This window comes from Coenobita brevimanus, chromosome 27, assembly GCF_032717465.1.
Source record: "Coenobita brevimanus isolate Jiangsu-jjx chromosome 27, ASM3271746v2, whole genome shotgun sequence".
NCBI classification, from domain to species: domain Eukaryota; kingdom Metazoa; phylum Arthropoda; class Malacostraca; order Decapoda; family Coenobitidae; genus Coenobita; species Coenobita brevimanus.
In genome coordinates, this window is record NC_136980.1 from 2,275,001 (window position 1) to 2,292,601 (window position 17,601).

The 17,601-nt window shown below is 40.2% G+C and overlaps 1 protein-coding gene across 1 annotated transcript in view; it reads left to right on the forward strand.

The window, feature by feature from the left end:
• Myo31DF (Unconventional myosin ID) overlaps window positions 1–17,601 on the forward strand; it is a 139,647-nt gene that overhangs the window by 102,793 nt on the left and 19,253 nt on the right. Inside the window, exons 2-9 of the mRNA XM_080268379.1 lie at window positions 7,722–7,828; window positions 9,217–9,412; window positions 11,738–11,957; window positions 12,897–13,112; window positions 13,921–14,124; window positions 14,832–15,036; window positions 15,978–16,147; window positions 17,430–17,539. Of these exons, the coding sequence (XP_080124505.1) occupies window positions 7,722–7,828; window positions 9,217–9,412; window positions 11,738–11,957; window positions 12,897–13,112; window positions 13,921–14,124; window positions 14,832–15,036; window positions 15,978–16,147; window positions 17,430–17,539 (1,428 nt within the window). The remainder of the gene's footprint in view (window positions 1–7,721; window positions 7,829–9,216; window positions 9,413–11,737; window positions 11,958–12,896; window positions 13,113–13,920; window positions 14,125–14,831; window positions 15,037–15,977; window positions 16,148–17,429; window positions 17,540–17,601) is intronic.

The window sequence follows — 17,601 nt, forward strand, 5'->3', positions numbered from 1 at the left end:
AGATACACTGATATAGATAGATAGACAGATAGATATAATAATTGTTTTTACGCGTTTATACGGCCAATAATAGCAACAACAAAAATAGCTAGCTAGATAGATAGATAGTAGATATATTCCTACTGTAGATAGATAGGTAGATAGATATAATTGTTTGTACACTTTAGATAGGTTGATAGATATAATTGTACACTTGTTTAGATAGGTAGATAGATGTAATAGTTTGTTTAGATAGATGTAATAGTTTGTACACGTGTTTAGATAGATAAATAGATATGTTTGTACACTTGTTTACACGGAGAACACAACAAAACACACCTGGTCATTACCTGGCCATATGGAGCCACCTCTTCATGCTCGCCAGGTAAGAGACGCACCTGATCTCGCCATTTACCTGCGCTGGCCATATCCCGTAAGGAACCACGTAACATATTTCCCTCTTGTGCATTACTATTTCCATTTTATTTCCCTCATTTACTCCACAATTTATTTATTTATTTTGCTGTTTTCGTGGTTGCCTTGCTTATCGTTCATGTTTTCTTTTTCTCGTGTACGTTGTTTTTCCCTCTTCGTTGTTTTACGTGGCTGTCTTCTTTCTTTGTCTTGGTCTTCATTTTTCGTCCTGTTTTTTGTTGCTTTACTTGCCTGTCTTCTGTGTCGTGGTAGTTTTGTTTTTTTTTCTCGTTTTTTTTTTTTTATATCAGGGTGTCTGTTTAGTTGTGTTTTTTCTTTATTCATCTTGTTTTACTCGCCTTTCTTCGTTGTAGTCGCCTTTTTCTTACGTTGCTGTCTTCATTGTCATTGTTTTTGTTTGTTTGTTTGTTTTTTTTACTTTGCCGTCTTAGTTATTGGTGTGTTTTTCTTGCGTATTTTTCGTTGTTTTCCTAAGCTGTCTTCTCTGCCGTTGCTGTTTTTTTCTTTGCGTTTTTTTTTTTTTCGTGGTTTGTTTTTGTCATCGTCGTTATCATTGCCGTCATTGTAGGTCTGTCTGTCATCATCATCTGTCGTCAGGTTGAGCAGTCTGGTGTTTACTTTGAGGCTGTAGTAATAGTAGTAGTAGTAGTAGTAGTTGTTGTTGTTGTTGTTGTTGTTGTGGTAGGAATAATAGTAGTAGTAGAAATAGTAATAGTAGTAGTAGGAATTATAGTAGTAGGCTAGTGGAAGTAGTAATAGATGTAATAGAAATAATAGTAGTAGTAGAAGTTGTAATAGCAGTAGTAGGAATAATAACTGTAGTAATAGTAACAGGAGCAGTACCAATGATAATAATAATAATAATAATAATGTACCCTAAGTTTGGCCCTCCCCTCAGTCTAGAAAATTTCTGATGAAGGTAATGTAAACAAAACCCAAAGCATTGTAAACATATCCATTGCCTTCGTGTTTACAAGCCTGCCCGGTGTGGTGGTTGTGGTAGGTGGTGGTGGTAGGTTTGTGGTAGGTGGTGGTGGTGGTAGGTTTGTGGTGGTGGTGGGGGAGCCATTTCCTGCTGGCTAATGTACGAAATTACTAAAGCACCTCTATCAGTTACGCCGGAAGGGGGTAGGAGGACGAGGGGAAGGAGAGGGGACGTGTATAGGAAGATGGTGGGAGAGGGGAAAAAGAGGGGACGTGTATAGGAAGATGGTGGGAGAGGGGAAAAAGAGGGGACGTGTATAGGAAGATGGTGGGAGAGGGGAATAGGGTAGGAGGACGAGGGGGGAGAGAGGAAGGAGAGGGGACGTGCAGAGGGAAATCAGAAGGGGAAGGGGGGGTAGGGCAAAGATGGGGAAGAGGGAAAGGAGAAGGGGGGCATGCAAAGGGATATTGTGGGAGGGGACAGGAAAGGGGAGGTAGGAGGACGAGGGGGAGACGTGCATATGGAGATCTTGGAAATGGGTAAGGGGGGTAGGAGGACGAGGGGGAAAGGAGGGGTGGGAGTGCAAAGGAAGATGCTTGGGAGGGGGAGAAATGGTGGGTGGTTTGTTGTGTGGAGATGGTTGTTGTGAAGCCATATTAGTGAGGTGTGTGTGTATGGATGTACAGTATGTGCATCTCAGTGACCGGCGTGTACACAGTCATGGTTAGTTAACTTCATGTACGCATATATACACGCAGCTCTACCAAACACGTTCAGACCATGTAGCACCGGTTCTGAATGAGTCTCCTTGGTTGCTAGTCAAATCAACCCTCCAATCTGACTACACCTGGTCATGCACTGAACTGAAAGGCCAAACACACCAACTCTACATCCCACGAACATTTCAATAAAAAAAAATCTTTCCTCCTCAGTTTATATATTAGTAACGATATGTATGATTTCAGGTGTAGATACATTTTTAAGAAGGAATATGCAACCACGACCCAGTAATTAAGCTGTAAGAGTGGTCCAGTTCCGTCAGATGAAGACAAGTTGATAATTAACGTTCTTCGAAAAAATAGGTCCTTAATTATCAGCACATTCATCATCATCATCATCGTCGTCGTCGTCGTCGTCGTCGTCGTCGTCGTCGTCGTCATCTACACGTGAAATTCAAACACAGCCAGGCTAATCTTAAACTTTAAACTGTCCTGCGTGGTTCAGCTGTGTTAAGTAGGTCAGTATAGGGCTTCAGAATCATGCAATATTGAGAGTAATGGGGATCAGCTTATATCAGACCCGTACCGTTCACGATCGCCGGTCCTTCTGTGGCCTCACCCTGACCCACATAGAGAGAGACTGGGAGGGGGGGGGGAGTTATATCAGGCGAACTGTGATATCAATGCGATGGCGGTGATACCCTCCCCTTCCTTCCTCCCCCCTCCCCCTTCCCTCCCCTCCTCTTTGGTAGTGGTGGGGGCCTTCCTGCTTGTCCTATCCTTGTCTTTAACGCACAGAATTGTTAGTTCCCATCCCTATAACAGTCTCGAGAGAACTAACAGGTCTTTTGTTGTTTCCCTTCCTTTGTAACTCTACCCACTGTCCTCCTCATCCCCCCCCCCCATCACTTCTCCTTTTCTCTCTTCCTCCATCTCCTCCTCCTTCTCCCTCTTACTTTCATTTTGTCTTGCTTTTCCTCTCCTCTCCTCCTCGTCTTTTTCTAGCCATTTTTCTCTTCTTTCTCAATTCATTCCACAACTCACCTGCTTTCCTTTCTCATTCATCCCCTTACCTCTGCTCCCATTCTTTTCCTCCCTTCCTCTCCTTCCTTTTCTCCCTTCCTTCTCTCCCTCCTCCTCCTCCTTTTCCTTCAGTCCTTCTATGTTTCCTTTTTATCTTTTCTTTCCCTTCCCTTCCCTCTTCCTCCCACTCACCCTTCCACCACCCCTTCTCCTCTCTCTTTTCTTCCCATCTTTCACTCCGTCCCATCTCTGCTGTCCTTCTCCTTCCTTCTGTCCTTCTCTCCCTCCCTCCTTTCCCTTCCTTCTCCCGTTCCCTCCCTCCATCATTTACCTCTTCTTCCTACGTTTTTCTCTTTGTTCCCTTCCTTCCTCCTTTCTCTCTTACCCATGTATTATCTTTACAGTTCTCCCCTGCCCTCATTTATCTCCTCATTCTTCCTGCTTCCTCTCATTCCCCCCTTTTCTCTTCATCCTTTCATTCCCCTTCCCTTCTTCCTCACATTTCCTTCACTTTCTCTCTCCCTTCTTCCTCACTCCCATTTCTTCCTTCTTCCTTTCCTTCGCATCCCTCATGATATATGGGTAGGTTTGGGGGGTGGGGGGTTGCGAGAGGCTTCACATGCAGGGCTTCTGTTGGGAGGGCAGGTGGAGGAAAGATGGTAAGGAGACAGAGAGAGAGAGAGAGAGAGAGAGAGAGAGAGAGAATACTGTACCTAGTGAGATAAACTGATCGTACCCTTGTATTTCCTGTGTACCATGAAGGGTGACGAAAATGGATGAGAGAGAGAGAGAGCACTTTTCATTTATATAGTGGTTAATTGATGACCCCAGCGCCCAGCACATGTGTTGCAAGCAGCCATCAATACAGTAAAAAAAATTCAGAATACAGCAGAGGGGAATGATTATACAGTGATGAGCAAAAATTCTCTCACACTTCTCTACAGTCTGTGGTAACGGAAGATACAGGATGGGCTTCTTTTCTTTTTATAGTATTAAGCACCCAAGAACAGAACATTAGAAGCAAGAGTACTCCCTGTCGTTTGGGGGGTGGGGTGAGATGTTGAAGGCAAAGACAGTGCTGGTTGAGGATTGCCGGGGAACTTTTGCACCGGACTGTTTGTGATAAGTTTTATTTTTCATTTTATTATTATTATTATTTTTTTTTACGTGAAGACAAATGCATAGGAAGGCCTTTATATGTGGCAGGGATTTTATTTTTTTTCTTTTTTAGGCATGTGTTGTAAAATATAACTTTGCCATATTTCCTGGTGCCGTGTATTGGGAAAACACTAAAATCGTCTTCTGCAGTTAACAGTTAAGCATTCATGGGCATTTTTTTTTGTTTATGCAGTTAACGAAGCACTTTACAAACAAGGGTTACGTAAAGCAAAGGCTACTTAGAAGAAATAGTGTATGCTGATGTGTGTGAGGGTATGAGTAAGGCTGTGCAGGTGTGTGTGTGTGTGTGTGGTGCTGGGAGGTACAGGTGTGTGTGAGTCACTGCCACACCTGTGATCACCACCCCCTCCACCCCGAGCTTCTCTTTCTCACAAGCTGAATAAAATCGTCTGGTGATATCAAGAATTAAAAAATAACGAATTAAGATGTAATTTGAAATTCTCTTTAATTCCCTCTAACTCCAAAATCAGATACAGCTTTACTCAACCACTCCAAGCCCGCAGTCACCGTTCAACCTCTTCACTACGATGATGTATAAATGTAGGAGATAGTTCTAGAAATAGGGAGTTTAAATATTACCCTCGTTAACCCCCCCCCGTACTAGAAATCGTCACCCCTTCACTGCACTGACGTCATTTATTATTATTATTATTATTATTATTACGATTTTATTCTTAGTCTTCAATCAGTCTACCCTTTCTAGCATACTTAACTGAGCTGATTTAAAACGGTTAGTAAAATCAAAATTAACAAGCCATTGTGCTGAAGGGGTTGAGGCTTATTGTTATTATTATTATTATTATTATTATTATTATTAATTAACAACGCTGAAATAAGGTCAGCATTGGACCTGTGTAATATTTCATGTAAGCATATTGTGTAACCTTATGTCCGCAAAGTTCCCCAGGAAGTAAAGGAGGATGTTGGTACGAAGTTGATCCAGGTATAATAAAATCGTTGTCCTTTGTCAGGTATTTGTGCTCCAGAAGGAAGTATAGTGTTGAGAGGTTGATGGAAGTATAATAACTAACGAGGAAGTAAAGAGTAATGATGGGAGGCTGATCTGAGTATATATGATCTGAATATAATAAAGTATAATAAAGTTGCAGCCTTAGTTTTGGTATTTATGGCTTAGAAATATAAAAGACGTTGGTTGTGGTGTTGAGAGGGTGGTGGAAATATTTTAAGATCTTCTCTCCTGTCTTACGCCTTCCATCCTTGCACTAACGCCTTCCATCCACCCCCTCAAGCCTTCCCTTGCACGGATCATTATTATATCGTATCGTGAGGGGGAAATAATAATAATAATAATAATAATAATAATAATAATAATCGCACTTCGTATTTATGTAGGCCTATTTATTTGTTTGTGAATAGGAGCCTTCATACACGTTTAATCCCTTCTCTCCGATGACGTTTTTGTCGTTAATTCCAACGGCGGTATGACTTTTTAAACCTCCATCTAGATTTTTGGAACTGAGGGGGTTGGATATAGCTCTCCAAAATTGTATAAAATTATCTAGTAGCACCAAAAATAATGCTTAAAAAAAAAAAGAAAAAAACAGGTAAACGTGTATTGAGAGAGAGAGAGAGAGGTAACCGTAAGTATGATATTTATAAGGTGGAGAGGAAGTAAAGGTGGCGGTGTAAGGTGATCTGTAGGCAAAGACCTCCCTGTTAATACGGATCAGTGAAGCCTGCCTTGTTGCTCCAGCCTTCCTTTATGTTTAAATTTTGTCTGGGGCGTGGAAGCGTACTGTAAGGCATTTAATCTCTCGTAAAAATCACATCTCTTTGCCATTCACTTCGCCAGAATAGTTTCCTTTCCAAACGTTAACCTGCTGCAGTTCAAGTCCCGTGCGATTTTTTAATTGAATTGACTACACGTAATCCAGTTTATTTTTGTCTGTATTAATTTCTTCATTTCTAGTCAAAAATTAAGCTCCCGCCAGACGATTTCATCAGTTTAAGAAAGATTACGTTACTGAGGGCGTTAATTAATAATACATCATCTCTGATCCCTGCAAATCTAGAAGTGTCAGTAAATCTGTATAAAATCATCTGGCGGTGCTAAGTACAAAATGAAAGGGTATCAGACGTAAGATGCTCATCATGCTAGCAGGAAAGAGCCAGCTTTCAATCAATCAATCAATCATTTCCTGTGGCACCCTCGGGGATGCATAGGGCCAACTTTAGAAGAAAAAAAAAAAAGGGGGAGGGGACATCGCATGCAGGTACTGACAACAAACTTCTAATAGATTTTTATTTAATTTTTTACTAACTATAACTACTCTGATGGTAAAATAACGATGTGTTCTTGGAACACATTAATTTGAAATATTACATTATTGTGGTATACAGTGTTAAGATATTGACCTCGCAAAGGCTCGCATTGTTCATGACTCATGGAAATGAGGCTTTTCGTGTCACTCGTAGGATGTGGTGTGAATGTAGGCCATCCAAACAAGAATATCGAGGTGGTAATGATGATGCTTGTGAAAAATTAGGTGATTACATAAATTGACGTGTGTTGAAGGTTATATTTAGGTTTAATAAATCTGTTACCATGGATATATATTTTACGGAGTACATATTACTCCTGAAGACATGTGCATTATGACATTCCCGATGTGATAAATACTAAACAGACTGTAATCACTATTGGGTGACTTTTAATGCTTTGCAGTCTAATCATATAGATAAAAGCTGTATTTTTTGTCAGCATACTAATAAAATATTTTGTAGTGAACACTCATGGACGTACACCCATAAACAATGGGGGGGGGGAATTATAATTAGGAAAGGAGGTAGGTGATTACTTGTCCTTTTAAATATTACTGTAACATACAGTGTATATATCAGAGCAGTCAGAACGTAGATGTGATAGAGGACTTCGAAGTTAGATTAGATTGTACGTATCTCCATTGAACCCACGTTGTTATCCGGATGATTCATGCTTATTTGATATCTGTTTAGCTTTCCAACCACAATCATAAATCAAGGGTTGCCTGTGCATTTTGACACCCTTTAGTGGTCCTGCAATGGTTTACACATGGCAAGCTGTTGCCACTTATTCTCAGCCAGACCAATAAAACTTCACCTGTACATCTCACCTTAGAGTTAATTTCCCTCACCAATACCCATGCACATAGCATGGTTTGGAGTGGGCCACTCTTCTTGTGACAAATGACAGTCTCCTTCAGTGCATGTGTAGTAGTGGTACCTGCCAGTATAGGTAGCTGCAACAGTATAGAAATTCATAAATTTGTACATGCTCACAAATATGCCATCTGCATATGTGTGTGTGTGCATTATTTACAGACTTAAGTGGGAGTAAGTATATTGCCAGTTGTAATGTTTTGTGGTATTCATAGTTGTGTATGTGTATTTCAATACCACCACTTTGACAGTAATTCTTCACTCTGCCGTAGGCCGTAAGTTGACCCATGTTCTCTTTACAGATACAATGGTGGGAAGATCTATACATACATTGGGGAGGTGTGTGTGTCAGTCAACCCCTACCGCACCATCAGCCTCTATGGCAAGGAGTATGTCGCTCAGTACAAAGGTCAGTATCACCCACACATTTGGTGTTACAGCTAATATTCATTCAGAAATGCAGAAAAATTTAATAATTGTCTTAGGTTTGTTATGATAACTCTGTGATGGAAACTGTACTGTACCGTATTTACATAGTTTCTTTCTTCCAGACATCTGTCAGTTTAGTTCCATTCTTTCATTTCTTCACCAATTTGCTGCAGACTTCCCTAGGGAAAATCTTGCAGACAGCACTGTCAGTTTTTGAATTTAAGTTGTAAAAAGTTTTATGGGGGCAAAGTTCAAACCACATAAATAGATTTTGGGATCTTTTTCTTGTATATTCATTCATCATCATGTCAGTTTCACATCAGTACAGCACAGTATGTCAGTGTACTGTAGCTGTGTGGAGACCATCCTTCACTTTCTTGGAAAAGTTGGCAGTCTGTATATTTAAAACTTATGCTTATTTATGTTTCACAATCTTGTATACAAAATTTTCATGCTAATCAGTTTGTTAATCTATATAAAGTATATTGATTACAGTGGTCTAGCACATGAGGGTAACACGCAAGATTATTTTTACAATCGTAGTATAGCAACTCATTCACGCTTATTTTTCTGGCTTTCAGCTGCCCATGTAGTCTTAGAAATTCTATCTATCTATCTATTGCCAGACGCCTCAGTCCCGTTCGGGGTGGCCACAAACAAATCGCCTCCACGTCGCCCTGTCCCCCGCCATTTCACTGCCCTGCTCCCAACTCACACTCGCCTTTCTCATATACAGTATATGATCAAGAGTTGCCACGTACTTTAGAATTTAACACCTTCAGTCATGGAGGTCTCAGCTGAACAGACTAAAACAAATGAAGGATTTATTATATGGACAGATTAATGAAGGTACTTTATAGCAACTTCCCTGTGAGAAACTCTCCAAAGCTAAATACTGTATAATAATTTAGCAGTAGTAGCATCGGACAATTAAGAAATTTTACTAAATACAGTAGGTTGTTGATGTTCTTGAGCCCTGGTTTGTCTGACCAAGCAGACCTTTCGGCCACAGGGACTGCTTCAGTGGGGCCATCTTACAGGTACAGTACAGTACATACACCATGTAGAGTACTGGCATGCCCTTGTGGTAGACAACACCTTACCAAGTTCGAACCAGGTCCCTTCCCAAGGCGAGGTTCAGGAAAATATGAGGAAGTTTGGCTTGTGTCTGGACACTGCAGCTACTCTCTCCAGGGTCACAGTACCATCACATGTAGGCTCCTGAATGGGTGAAAACGGCTCAACTTATGCGTATCGGTGCTTCATGTTGCTTTTATCTTTGCCAGAGATAGAAAATCATAATAATGTAGGAGTTAAACCCATTACTTGAATACTTCTGTGCTTCATGTCTGCTTTTGTCATTGGCAGGGCGCGAAATCTTCGAGCGTCCACCACACATCTTTGCACTGGCTGATGCTGCATACAAGGCCATGAAGCGGCGGGGGAAGGACACCTGTATTGTCATATCTGGGGAGTCAGGCTCAGGCAAGACAGAGGCCTCAAAAATCATCATGAGATACATCGCTGCAGTCACCAATGTGGCTGGACAGCAGGAAGTGGAGAGGTGAGAGGCAGAAGAAAGAATGGGAAGAGGGAATGGTTGTTGAGAGGGAGTGAGAGTTGAGGGATTGAGGGTTGAAGAGAGGGGTAAGTGAAAAATGAAGGGAGGTGAGATGGAAAGTAAAGAGAGAGGAGGGTTGAAGGTGAGATGAGAAATTAGTAAAGGATGAGGAATTGAGAATGGGATGTAAGGTGAAGGTAGAATGGGTGGTAAGAGGAGAGAATGGGAAATGAGGGCAAGAGGGAATGGGAGATACAAGAGGCGTGAATTCAAAAAGAGGAGTGAGAGAGCAAAATATTATTTTAGTGGAGATAAGAAGTAAAAGAACTGAAATGAAGAAAAGGAGAAAACATGGTTGAATATATCATCCTGATTTTTTTTTTTCCCCAGCTGAGGGTGGTGTGAGGTGGGATCCAGAAAATAACAAAAAACATAAATAATGAAAAAAAAAGTATTGTAATCAGTTCAAGGAAGTACATAAATAGATGCCAAGTGAGCAAATAAGAAGGGTGACTAAGCAGGTAATACGGTAAGAGGATCCAGGAGGGGCTTGATACAAGTACTAGGTAATGTCAGGGTGTTATATTAGTCTTGGCCAAAGGTTGTAGGAATAGGTCTGCTCTGAAGTACAGTACTGTGCAAAAAATTGTCAAAGGAAGATAAACCCCTTCTTTCCAGTGATATACTTTTTTTTTTTTTTTTTTTCCAAACTATTATTTATGAGTTAGGAAAGATCTTTTGTACTAAACAGGTTATTGTTGGCTGCTTTGGAACTCCCCTGGCTAAAAGTCTCTCCCAGGGTGGATAAAATCATTTTTAGACAGCATGAATAAAATAAAAATTATATCCTGTGATTGAGGGGTTGAGGATGTGCATTTTATGTGTACCGAAAGCCTTCATGTGTGATTTATTGAATTTTATTTTTCAGCTGTACTTGGAACATTTGTAAACTAGTACACCAGATATTAACTTATATAGCTATCTAGTACAATATCCTAGCCATATATAGTTGTTTAAGTGTTCACAAACCTTCCTCATATTTCAGCAGTTTTAACCATCATTATCATCATTACCATCACCATTGTCATCCCTGCCACTTTCACTGTCACTGCCAAGATTAAACTAGAATTAGATATCACGGGATTGACGGGGATTACCATATTACCTAGAGTACTTGTAAACACATCTGCCAGTCCCTTGCTTTTGCGTCAGTATGTACCAGCTTGATATGTAGGTAAGGGTAATAATAATAATAATAAGTCACTCCCCTATTCCTTCTTTGAGGTGAAGGAACCTGAGGCAAGGTTACTGTTGTATATTCAGTGCTTTCAGTACAAGAGGTCTGTGACAGGGGAATATAATAACTTAGACATCATACTTGAGAAGGTTAATTGTTTCCAACCCACGCAGTACATGAGGCACATCATAAGCTGGATAAAGTCATTGGGAAGTTTCAAGAATAGGACAAAACACATACAGCATACTGTACTCATACTGGAGGGGTTAAAGATAGGAGATCAACCTGTGTCCTTGACAGATACTCCATTATTGTATCCCAACCAGAGTGAAAGCAGTGACAGGCAATCATATAGCTCATCTTGGTGGTAATGTCATGAACAGCCACAGACATAAAGGTAAAAGTCATGGCCTACAGCACAGTGGAAGAGCACTTACAATTGAACTAGACCCACAGACTGGCTGCATATGTTAGGTAATGGCTTTTGAAAAGAAAAAATTATAGGTTTAGGAGAACTGAAAATGGATGGTGGCGAGTGGGAAGGGAGATTTATGGCCGAGAAGGAAGACATAATGCACAGTGAATAAACTGATAGAGGATATAATAGGTATGTAGTGTATGTAAAGTATCTTATATATAGCATAAAGAAAAAAAAAAGTGTTTAGTAAATATGTTACCTTTAACTCAAATCATTACTGTATTTATTTTTTATGTTTTCTCAAAAATTAGAATAATCATTATTCACATGCTGATATTCTTTGTGTAAATTGTAGACATGCATAACTTTACCCTTTATAGCAAAGGGCATAACTTTACCCTTTATAGCAAAGGGCATCCCACGTCTGAGCAGGTTAATCTATAAGCAGCTGATGTGAATACTTAAGTGGGACCCCATTCTTAAGGTGTTAATCAGGAGAGATTCTAAACTGTTTATATTTTTGTTATATTCTGTATGAAAATTAGTACTGTTCTGTACTACTGTATTTCATCATCATCATTATATAACCTTTTCTCCCATCTAAGAATGGGGTGAGGTAGGTTCCAGAGGCAAGGAGAAAAAATTAAACAAATTCACTGCTTTCTTCCACTAGAGTTAAGAACATCTTGCTGCAGTCCAACTCCATTCTCGAGGCTTTCGGCAATGCCAAGACCAACCGAAACGACAACTCTTCCCGCTTTGGCAAGTACATGGACATCAACTTTGACTTCAAGGGTGACCCTATAGGAGGCAATGTACAGAACTACCTACTTGAGAAGTCTAGGGTGGTCCTCCAGCAGCAAGGAGAGCGTAACTTCCACTCCTTCTACCAGGTCAGTCACTTATTGCTCTAGTCTTAACCCATCGAATCTGAGGACGTTGTTTTTAGTGTATTATTATTGCAGTCCCCTTTCATTGTGAAGGTTTTAATAAAGGCTGTTTTTAACCATTCCATTTAAAATTTTTTCCAAAGCTGAATTAAGTTGCATTTAAATATCGTGACCAAGATCAGTCTCTCAGTTAGTCCTTATTTTCAAAATGTCTTGATACAGGTGTTGTGGTACTGATAATGATAGATTATTTAATTCAGCCTAGAAGAGTGGTCAGTTAGTGAAGGAGTTAATAAAGGTTATTTTTAAATCCATTGATAAAGCTTCTCCCATGCTGTATGTATGAAAATAACAGTAATAAAAAAGGTTAGTCAGTCTCATGCAGTTCAAGAATGTCTTATACAGTATATTATTATCCAGCTGGAAGAGATGGATATTGTTATGATGGAATTATCAAAGGCAGTTTGTGGTCTTTTCCTTCAAAACTGAATAAAAATATTGGGCAGTGAAGGACTTAATCCGAGTAACAGAAAGAATAGGTTGTCAGATATTAGGGGGATGAATTATTTAGGTAGATCATTACAGTTCTCCTTTTTTCCGTCATACTTGATGTAGTTTCCAGACAAATAATATTTTACTCCTTTTTTGTATTTATATTTTCCTCTACACTGAAAAACTTTATTATCAAAGGTGATGCTGGAGGGTTAAGGTGCCCCAGCTGGGTGTGGCCCATTCAAATTCGGCAGTTGAAAGAGTAGTGTGGAGTTCATATTAGAGCTTAATGTCACTTGGGGGAGAGCAACTGGTTATCCTAGTTTTAAATGCCTAGCCTATGGCGCAGTGCTTTTTGATTTGGGGGACAGAATAGAATTGGATGATGGATTAATTCTTTCATTGTAATTTGTCATGTACTGTACTCATAAATGCTTACATGGTGCACAGGTGCTGTTTGGTGCAACAGACTCAGAACTGTCACGACTGAAGCTGAAGCGCGATGTAAGCCAGTACCACTTCATCCGTCAGGGAGGCACCCCACGTGTTGACTCCATTGCTGACAAAGCCGACTACAAGCAGTGCCAGCAGGCCTTCAAAACACTTGGCTTCACACAGGAGCAGGTGGATGCCATCTGGAGGATAGTGGCTGCAATCTTACATTTAGTGAGTGATTATTCCCTTCAGTATGATGATGTGCAGCATGCAGTAAGACTTCTAATGTTTGATTGTTGGTGATAGGGTATAAAATATAAAAATTTTTTTACCGGTACATAAAACTGGTACTCAGAATTGGAGGAAACTTGCAGATCAGATTTATACATAGCAGTGGAATTTTAGGTTGCAATATTTCTATAAGTTGCCAAAACATTATATAGCATAAAGTATCAGAAGAAGGCTGGATATAAAGACGACTTTCTGTGGTATCCTCTTGCCATGGTGGTCATATATCTTAATGGTTGAGTTTCCAGATTGGAGGAAGCTGCGTGTTAATGCCATAATTTCACATTTTACTGATTTTATACCTACTACCTCAAGAAAATTTTATGCAACTTTGGTGGACCTCTTGTAATCAAGGGATAAATGGAGGTTGTGTATGAAAAGTCTCCCCCAAACTAAATAAAATTGTGTGGAGATAGCAAGGATAAACTGAAAAATGCACCATTGGATTGGAGTGGTTAATATGATTTGGTTTAAATCAAAGAGATCATCATATTTTTCAGTCATTTATGTGGTAAACTCTGTGAAGGATGTATTTTGGTCTACTGATTAACCATTTGTTGTTAGGATTTCTCTGGAGTGAACAGAATCATATTGTGTTAACCATATAATTTCTAGGTGTAAAACTAGCATACAAATGGTTCTTCAAGATCCCAATGACTGCAAGACTGGTTGTTGGGTGGTAAATAGGAAGCAAAAAAATTAGGACTACAATATATTAAAATACTCATGTCATTAACTTGCACCTCCCCAGGGCAACATTGAGTTCTCTTCTGGTGGTGAGGACACACAGATCATGAACCCAAAGGTGGTCAACAATATTGCTGAGCTGTTGCACGTGTCCCCGGAGGAGGTGCGGAAGGCCCTGTGTCACCGGGTCATTGCTGCGCGAGGGGAGGTCATGGAGAAGCGACACACTGGCAGTGAGGCTAGCTTTGGCAGGGATGCCTTTGCTAAGGTTTGTACTTCAAGAGCAGGGATGAGGTGGACAGGCATACAGTTTAAGTAAGGGAGGTCTTAGGTAGGGAAGGGCAGCAGGATGGTGGTGGACAAGGTGGCAAGGAGGCATTTTGTTTGTGGCCACCCCTTCTGGGTTTGTCATCTGGTTATACATGGATATATAGTACTATACTTGGTAATGATTTGTATGTGGTATGCTGTATGGTACTGCTGTGGGATGATGAATTCAAGAAATTACATTATATGTTACATTAGTTCAGCAATGGTAGCTGTGCTGTTAGCTCTTTCACATGAGAGAAGATAACATGGGACTGAGTGTGACCATATTCATTTATTTTTCTTATGATCCTAAATCATCATCATCATCACCATCCAGACCTCCTTTCCCCCTAGCGCAGGGTGAGGATCATAAAACTTCTTTAATTCTTCCAAAATTTGTTTTGCCAGCTATTAGTCTTTCGTCTTATTCATTGAGGAAGGAGTGAACTGAATGACAGATGTGTAAATGGCCTATCCCTTTAATTTTTTTGTTCTGTAGTTGTCAGAAATTTCCATTAACTTTTCACACAGTACTGTTATCAGGCCATCTTCCAGCGTATCATCTCCTCTCCACTTTCTCTTGTCAGGTTTTTTTCCTCCCTGCAATCCAACTTTTCCTCTGATTTTCCCTAGCTTTCTAACTCTTACTTTACCTCCTTTCGGCAGGCCATCTATGAGCGCCTCTTCTCGTTCATTGTGGATGGAGTGAACCGAGCTATAGAGGTGCGGTATGAGGGGACTGCTGCACGTTACAAGTACAGCACAGTCATAGGAGTCCTCGACATCTATGGTTTTGAGATATTTGAGCGCAACAGCTTTGAGCAGTTCTGCATCAACTACTGCAATGAGAAGCTCCAGCAGTTGTTTATTGGTTAGTTCCTGTGAAGGACAAAACATTGTCTTACTTGAAATATCAGTACCTTCATTTCATAAAGAATGCCTAAAATGGGTAGGAATGGCAAGGTTGGAAACTCCCCCATTTTTATTTAGCTTAGTGATATAGTTATCCCTTTGCTTTTCCTGTGGTAAAGAGATTTAAAAGTTGTTACTCTCTGTTTCTCCCTGTTACGAGCATGGACATGTAAAAAAATTTTGTTGTGCCACATCAAACTGTTTAAAGTTTTTTTTTTTTCCTTTCTTTTTTTTTCTTTTTTTTTTTGAACTGGTGTTTCATTGCTTCTTGGTACACAGCTCTTGTTAAGAGGGCCTAATGAATCACAAGTCAGTTTTAATACCAAACTTAAGTAATATAACCATATCAATTAGAGATAAAGGTTGAATGTTTTTGTATGTCTAATGTACATTACAGTATTTCCACTTTCAGTTCACAAGTACATTGAGTATTTGTTATATACTGCTCTGGATATGTTTTTGTTTTGTTTTTTCCCCTAGATCCCATTATGTCAGGAAAAAATTATCCTGTAAAGTTCCATTTCTGTTTACAAAATACTTCCTAGTGTGCAGGGCCAGTTGTTGTTGTTGTTACTGTTCAACCATGGTCTGTCTTGCCAAGCAGACCTGTCAGCCACAGGTAAGCAACTGCTTCTTTGTGGCTCTCCTACAGGCACAGTATTATACATACATCATGCAAGGATCTGGTGGCCCATTATGATAGACAGCATCTCACCAGGGTCAGACCAAGGTTCTTTCACAGCGAGATGCAGGGAAATCTGAGGTTTGGCTCCCAGGTGGATGGTGTGGTGGCTTCACGAAGGTGCACAACACCACCTTGTGTAACAGGATGTAATAATTTGGAACACAGCCTGACTGGTAAGGAATGCCTTTAGTAATCATGAAATATCCCCTTTTCAGAGCTGGTATTGAAGCAGGAGCAGGAGGAGTACAAGCGTGAGGGCATTGCATGGCAGAACATAGACTATTTCAACAACCAGGTGATCTGTGACTTGGTGGAGCAGCCGCACAAGGGCATCATTTCAATCACGGATGAGGCCTGTCTTAATGTGGGCAAGGTCACAGATGAGGTATGGCTTGATGTGCTAGAGAAATTAACCAATGTGGCTTGATGTATTTTATATTTTATTCTTGCAAACATCTGTTAGTTTTATTCAGCTTATGATAGACTTCTAGAACTGGGTGTGGGAGGTGGGGGTAAAAATAGCTTTCTTGAACCCCCTTCATGTCAAAAAGTCACCCCTGAACTACATTATATCACTTGTTCAGTTGTTCAGTAGCAAGAATAAAATGCAAAGTATGTTCTTAACATTTTTTTTTTTTAATGAATAATACTTTAAAGTTATAATTGTGGAATTGGTCCATTGTAACTTGATTGAGATTTTTGGCCTTTTACAGCCAATTTATTGTAGCTGACTGGCATCTCTCTAACATTTCATTGTGAATAGTAGGTGAATTTGCAGTTTTAGGCTAAGGTAAAGTGGACAGTGTAGTTGAGTGGAGTGGTGTTACAGTTTTGCTTGATATATTAATGCAGTACCACACAGGAATTTGACCAACAGCCACCTGATTTTGCTAGTGAATGCTCTTGAAGTGTTAGAGAAAGACACTTTTACATACTGGCACCAATACAATGCAACTGGTATAAAAACATCCCTCAGGTCCCTCCCTGTCACTTAAAAGTAGAATGGTGGAATGCAAGTTGTGGGCAGCTTCAGCTGCAGTCCTCCAGGTTGACATTCAGATAAGCCAGGGGAAGCAACAGCAATACTCTTGTGGTATGAATTCAGTTTCATTATGGTAGATCCATTTATTTATATATTTAACTTCATTAATGCTATTGTGATTTGAATTTAGTTTCACTGTGGTATTGGTAGATGAAATTGTTCACTCAGTGGCCGTGCAAGATGAGCTACATGGGAAAATTATAACCCATTTACTACAGTGGAGTCACAGTAACCAACAGATAGATTTTGGTCATCTAGTGTGCCCTGTAAAGGTTTTAAACCAAGTGGGTGTTTAAGGCTTACTGCTCAGATAATTCTTTGTTGCCCTAAATATCTAGACTGAGGAACTTAACTGTGGTTCCTTGTGCTGCTTAAGAGGGAATTGAGGATTGGATGATGGATGGATTGTTGCTGTGGCTCCAGGTTCATCTGGATACGAAACCAGTGGACTGCAGGTTAAAGTTGCCCATCCCCTGCAGTCACCATCTTCCATTGAGGGGATAAGGAGGGAGATGAGGGACATACGCTATCTGAGCAGTTTAGAAAGTGAAAATACAGCAGTTTCAGCCTGAGTTGGACAGTGTTTCTATGTGTCCTATTTGGGTGATTGTGCCTCTTGTAACAGATGCTGCTGGAGGCAATGGAGGGTAAGCTGAAGGGGCACCAGCACTTCACCACCAGGAAGCTGTCACCCATGGACAAGGAGCTGAAACACGTTGAGGAATTCCGCATCAAGTGAGTCTGGTTGGAGAGGTGTGTGGTGTTTGGGTTACTCTGTTATTCAAACTATGTATCTT